Source organism: Eurypyga helias, unplaced genomic scaffold (assembly GCF_000690775.1).
Source record: "Eurypyga helias isolate BGI_N326 unplaced genomic scaffold, ASM69077v1 scaffold29802, whole genome shotgun sequence".
NCBI lineage: Eukaryota > Metazoa > Chordata > Aves > Eurypygiformes > Eurypygidae > Eurypyga > Eurypyga helias.
The window spans coordinates 3,425-10,194 of NW_010237026.1; the positions used below are offsets into that span (position 1 = coordinate 3,425).

The window sequence follows — 6,770 nt, forward strand, 5'->3', positions numbered from 1 at the left end:
TTCCTCTGCTTCCATAGGGATCAACGAGGAGGGCTGGCGACCCGCTTTTCTGTCCTCTCCCCATACCTCGCATTAGGTTTCACAGGGTTTGGGGAGGGGAGGAGCGCGAGTTGTTTCTTTTCTGCCGAGTGGGAACCTAGGCTTCACGACTCCCGCTGCTTACGGGCTATCCTGCGTAACTTGTGTCCCATTTTCAGAGCGTGGCGATAACCGTGCCTGGCGCCCACGGGTCCCGTGTGTACGTGACGTGTACGTTGTTTGTAATTCAGAAGCCAGACCCAGAGTTTTCTGGCGGAATGGGTGTCCAGGAGAGGAAAGCCTGGAGCACCAGGGACCCTGTCAAGCTCAGTTCTAGGTTAGGTTCACGTGGATACACCACCTCAGTAGGCAAACATACTCTCTTCCTGCGCTGACAGACTGACTGTTAAATGTGCCTACAGTGTTGGCTATAAATACAGTCCTAAAACTATTTTGAAATGCTCAGCTGGCAAAGTGTGGGATAGGACTGGCTTCAGAACTGAAACAACTTTATGTTTAAGTAGCTCTTCCATTTTCCTGGGAGCTTTGATTTTACCATAACAAACAGAATCCATTCTTTTACACTCACAAACCCATTAAGTTAGTTGGGAAGTCTTAACACTGTTCTCCTTCCTTCCCCTCTTGTTTTCTCCCCGTTCTGTGTTTTTCTATACAGACTAAATCTAATCCAGTAGATTTCTGGGTGTAGCTTGGTCTGAAAAGTGGGGTTAGATACGTACGGGCTAGCCCTGCTCTTTTCTGTGGGGAGGAGGGAAAGAACTTTAAGTAGACTAAGGTGATGATTTAGTATAATCATCCACACCCACTAGCTAACATCACAGTGCATTAGCAAAGCTAGAAATTAAAGCAAAGTGTAAAGTTGAGTCTTATGCAAAATTTATCCACAGATCTCAGTGATCCTTCACTTTAAATAAATGTAAGAAGCAAAATCTGTCTTCTCTTGGTTCGTGCTGGCAGCATTTCCCACAACTGGCTTGTCTAAAGAAGAGAATTTCAGATCCTCAGCATCTTGTTATCCACTCATGTCCTGTGTCTGCTAGCACAGTTCTGAATTTTGGGCTGGAAAAGCAATGTGCTGATGTTTGGCAGCTACTGGTAACTGAACCTGGAGGACCATTTGGTTTAGGTTTGACGATACTTAGGATAAAGATGACTGTAAAAGCTAGTGCCTGAAAACATGTAACTTTTGGCTTGACTTGCTCTTTTTGCCATTTAACTTGTTTTGATTTTCATAAATAGCTTCTCAACCTGAAGTTTAGTGCATCTTTTTTCATACAGGGAGAGAATGGCTTTCATAACTGCATGTTACATGCCCTAATGTTTGTATTGGCCCTGTAAACTACGTACTGACTCCAGCCGGCGCGTCTTAACGAAGCCTGACACCTGTAACCTTGCACGTTTTCATCAGTTGTGCTGTTTTAATAGTGACTTCACAGCAGAAAGTACTTATTATGTCAACAGGTTGTGCGAAGAAGTCTTTCTGTTTGCTAAACAAACTCCCTCAGTCAGTGTCCTGCCTGCTAGCTGCGTGTTTGAAGTCTGCTGTGTAGAGGCTCCAAGGGATGCCCTCTGGGATCAGATGGCCTGGGAGGGAAAATCCCATCACTGGAGTAACTGACGAAATAATGTTTTCCTTGTGTTTTTGAGGTTTCTCTTGCTAGCCAGTTTCAGTTTTAAGGACACAGATGAGGCTTTTGTTGTTTTTGTTTGGTTTTTTTTAAGCCTTTGTTTGAGGTTCCTTTTTAAATTATGTGTCACTTGAAAATTTTTACTGCTTGGAGACCAATATTTTGAGGGTGGTGATGTAGCTAAGGAAAGACAGCGATTTTGAAGTTTTCCCTTTCCAGAACTCTGTGCATCTCTAAGGTCTTGAGCGTGATAGATCCTGATAGGCACCGGCTGCTGCTTTTGAAAAAGAAAAGAGAAAGCACTAAAGGGAAGGGTGTTTTTTCTCTCCTTTCCCCTCCACCTCCCGTTCTTGAAAATTAACACTTCCAGGTTTCATTCTGAAACGCGGCTCGCATCTGTTGGCGACAGTAGAAGTGATATATTGGAAACCGGTGTTAGACCCACGCAAAAGACTTAGGCCTGCCGTGTGGAGACACGTGTGCCCGGCGCCTGGAGGGAGCTTGGTCTCGTGTGCGGTGACCACCAGCTGGTTGTTCAAGCTACACTGGGGTAACTGCAGTCCGCCTTACGCATCTCTGAGCACATCCTGTGCTCCTCTGGTCGTAACCAAAAGTGTGGTCACTGCTGTAAGTGGCAGGCAGGCTGTGTAGATGACAGTCATACCTTCTGATGTTACCTTTTTAAAGGGAAAAAAGCGCTCCTGCAAAATTGCTGCAGTTGATTCCAGGACATAGTCCAGCTAATGGAAAACTTTACAGCCTGTAAGCTGTTGGCGAATGAGAAGTTGGTCTGGATTTCTCCCAGGTGTGGTCTCCTTGGTCAGCAGACACTGACAGCACTAAAACGCTGGAGTAGAACCTAATGGAATGAATTCACGGTGTACAGCAGGGGAATTCCACTGGCATGTTCTCTTCCCATAGAAGGGGTGGTGCAGTTTCACTTTGTGGTAAGCCTTTACGCTTTCAATGTGGGGGATGAACGCACGTCAGTCTGCTCTCTGACAAACCTGTATTGGGAACTAACCAGCGTCTCTTTTGTTTTCTTCTTTCCTTTTAGTATTGGATGAATGAATATACTTCTTCCCTTGGAATTGGAGTGTTCCATTCAGGTATAGAGGTGTATGGCCGAGGTACGTCCAAGGAAGACATAACGCTGCTCTGGTAATGCTGTTGCTTAACAAACATCTTTCAGGCAGTGAGGGAAAGTTTGGGTAGTGGCTCCTGAAACGTGTTCATCAGTTTTCTCTTAAAGTTCTCAGCTCTTCTGCCTCTGGAAAGAATCTCGGATACAAATAATCCAGGAGTCGTCTTGCATTCCTGTATAAACCTATGCAGCTGTGAAAAAGTGTACAATTTATTCAGCTAGTCGTAGAAATCTTTATTTTAGGTTTTGAAATACCTGTTGTTCAAACAAAGGCCACACGTAAGCATGGCCGAATCACGTCTCCTCAGTATTTTGCCAGCACTTCGTGCCAGGAGCCCGGCTTTAGCAATAGAAACGATAGCCTGTTGCAGATGGGCGCCCCGAAGTGCGTGGCGCTCAGGAGAACGGCCTGTCCCTTATCGGTCGGCGTGTTTGTGTGTAAGAGACCGTGGCTTGAAAAGGTGTCTCGCGCATCCTGTTTACAGCAGGTACGCGTGGGACAGAGGCAGCAAGACATTCCCATTTGGCTGAACAGGTTGTGCTTTGGGGGATGCAGCTTCCTGGCCTGTTCAGGCTGCTTTGAATCCCCATCGCTGCCAGAAGGCGTTCCTGACCGTGCTGCAGCACAGGCTCAGGGCTGGGGTGTCCCTGCGTAGGGCTGCAGTGACACTCTGAGGTGAGGGTGTCGCTGAAAGTAAGCACAAGAAGAAACAATACCTACTTCAGTTCTCATTTTTGGAATGCGTGGAGGTGAGGGGGAGCGGCGGAAGGTGTGGCGTGCGGTCCAAAGGCCACATTGCGCAAAGTTATCTCCAGGTACCGTGGTTGCGTTGTAACTGGGTTTGTAAGGGCTACCCCAGCGACAAACTGACCAAATACAGCGCTTATTGCTGAAACTTTGTTGGGTTTCTTTTAATCCAAACCAGAAGGCCCCGACTCCTAACAGTGCTGTGCCTGAAACCCGGTTCTTGAGCTGTGCCGAATGCGTGTGCCTCCCTTCCTGTTCAGATTATAGCAGCTTTCTCGTGCAGCAGGTTGTGGGCCTGCTAGCACAGTGACTTGCGTTTTTCAAAGCACATCAAACTTTATTGATTAAGCCGTTGCAAAATAAAATGTATCTGCGTGACTGAATGCTGGACTCACGTGGTGTGTTACGCGTTTTGAGGAAAGGAAGGGCGAAGCCAGGCGTAAAGCTTCTCGCTGCACTCCGGGTGTGGCTTGCTGCGTTACCTCGCAGGCGCAGAAAGAAGCGAAAGCACGCCACGGTGTTTTCGTGGGCTCCACGTGTTTATGCCAGCAGGTGCTACGTGCAGGCTTCAGGTGCGTGCACTGGTTTACTTTCTCTCTACAGCGGAGAACTGGGGACAGTTGAACTCTTTGCAAATCGAGAAATTAATTGGCCACTACTTTTTGCCAGGGAATTAATTAGGCCACTGCTTGCTGCGCGCTTGCAGCTGTAGTGCACGCTGAACAGAAGTATCCTCAGACCTCTGAGGATGCAGTACTCTGAATCCCCCGACCTGTAGATGTGCAAGCAGCCCTGTGAAGACAAGCGTGGGTAAAGGACGTTGGTCGGATTTACAGTTCAACTTGTAAATCCTCACTTACACCATGAAAACAACCGATACTTACTGTAAAGTTCCTTGAGTTAAACCTGGACACTGATGTAGGAAATCTGTCAGTTTTTACTTAGGCTGCCTAGTAACTAGCAAAAACGATTCATTTGCAGCTCCTTGCGTTTGTTATCCATGGGAATAAGATGCGTAGCTTCCAGCCGTAGATCCTTGTGGTGCTGTTCTTCGCCGTCGTCGTATGCCGTTTTTATTAAATCTGAGCTTTCTCTTTCAGAATTCGCCTATGGTGGTCATCCATACCCCTTTTCTGGAATATTTGAAATTTCACCAGGAAATGCTTCTGAGCTAGGAGAAACGTTTAAATTTAAGTAAGAAAGATACCTATTTTCCTGCTTTTGAGAAGGCATATTAAAAGGACTGCTTGTTGCGTTTATTTTTGAGGATAGATGTGTCGGATAATACTGCAGGATTTCCACTTCCTGAGGAATCAGCGTGGTTTCTTTACTTAGAAACGAAAGATGGACAGAGGTGATGAGACAGTGAAGTGTCTCCAGCAGAGAACATTATTTTTCACACACCATTAAATTCCTTCTATGTGTATAAATGATGTGGGCTGTGGCTAATAACTTCTGTCATTCATGCAGCATATAGAAAGGGGTAACTCTTTCAAGGCAGTCAAACTTTTTTCTGCTTCTTCTTTAAATAAATGTTCCTCTTTGGCGCTTCCCCGTGTCCCTCTGCCACTTCCTTGGTGTGATTGCGTTGACCCTGCCCTGCATTACAAGCTTTTATCTGTTCTGAGCTGTCCTTTAGAAACCATATCCTTTTGGAGACAGGGGAAAATTGCCTCCGGTGTTTGTCAGAGTGAAGGTGCAAAGAATTTAAGGTGGACCGTGGCAAGGGAATAATCTCTCTTGGTAAAGATGAATGTGGTGCTGTAAAATCTAATAGGGAGAATTTACATTATTCTAGGAGGGCGGAAAGATCTCAGCAGCCACAATGGGGTGGGGTTTGAGCATGAACAATAATCCACCTTTATCACGGAAGCCTGATCACCTTCTGCTCTCTCTGTTTCTCTCCTAGAGAGGCTGTGGTTCTAGGCAGTACTGACTTCATGGAAGATGACATAGAAAAAATAGTAGAAGAGCTTGGAAAAGAATTCAAAGGAAATGCTTATCACCTAATGCACAAAAACTGCAATCACTTTTCTTCAGCTTTATCTGAGGTAAACAAACGTAAAGGTGCTTCCCACGTGGCTACAGAGTGTCATCTCCTTCCTGTCCTTTGGAAAGTTTGGCCTGATTTCTAACTTTTCTTACCTCAGGCAAATGTCACCATTTCTTAAGTTTTATTTGTGCTTGTGTCCAAAACACAAGATTTTTCTGCCAAAAATGCTAAATATCATTGCCATGCATAGTTTGCGTTCGAGCAGGGGTGCATTCCTAACTGAGAGACCCAGTAAATAAAGCATTAATGGGATTTCTGAGTCATTTCAGATGCTTCAGAGATCACTGCTGAAGGTAGAACTGCGCGTTATTTTTATCAGTTTATTTCCCCACAGAGCCATCACACTGAAAAGAGTTTTTAAAGTTATGACCTCCTGTTAAAGAATAACAAAGGCGTTGAAGTTTCAGACTGTTAATCCTCTGCTCGAGAGGCTTTTGTCAGATTACTGCTCTGTCAGCACCTGCGTCCTGGTCATGTAGATACCCGAGCGGTTGTGCAAGTGTCTGGCTGTGGAGCTGAATGTGCTTAGCTTTTCCCCCTCGGCTTTGTTTTAAGAGGATCGCTTTGCCGGTACGATTGGATGCCTGATGGCTCACCTGTGTCAGCACGGGGGAAAGGGTCAGTAGCCCGAGACGAACAGGGGAATGGCAGCTGTCATCTTTATGGGTTAGTTAGCAGCCTGTGCTTGTCAGAGTTTATTCTGATGTTTCACTGAAGCACTCCAGGAAAGGGATGGCTGTTTTTTCCATGGCGAACTTCCATAAAAGTTGTTCTGTTTGTCAAACTAGTTGATGGCGCTCTTACTGGATAGCCTGTGTTTTGTGTAGACTGTTTGATCTGGTAGCGATACTGAAAAAGATCCTGTTGAGGGTATGATTCACGTGCAATGCTGGTGCAAGGAAGCAGGGTGAGACACTGGCAGACCTGCAGCTGGCGTGAATTCTGGCCTGTGTGGCCGGGTTTTTGCCACTCCTTGTCCGCATGGTGTAGGATAGTCACTGGAGGTAATTAAAAATTTAAACTCATATTAAAAATATAGCATTGTTCACATATTAAGGAAAGTTATTGAGGAGGCCTCCAGGGTGATATGCAGCTGATAGTCATGGCATCCCTTCCACAATGGTTGCCTAAGTAACACAACCTCCCACCTGGGAAGGC

At 45.8% G+C, this 6,770-nt stretch overlaps 1 protein-coding gene across 1 annotated transcript; it reads left to right on the top strand.

The window, feature by feature from the left end:
- Window positions 1-2,730: 2,730 nt before the first annotated feature.
- Window positions 2,731-5,610, top strand: LOC104506392 (desumoylating isopeptidase 2; the record flags this gene model as incomplete). The annotated part of the gene is made up of 3 exons (XM_010147325.1): window positions 2,731-2,797; window positions 4,660-4,753; window positions 5,469-5,610. Coding segments are annotated over exons 1-3 (303 nt in total), but the record flags the coding sequence as incomplete, so codon positions are not given.
- Window positions 5,611-6,770: the final 1,160 nt, after the last annotated feature.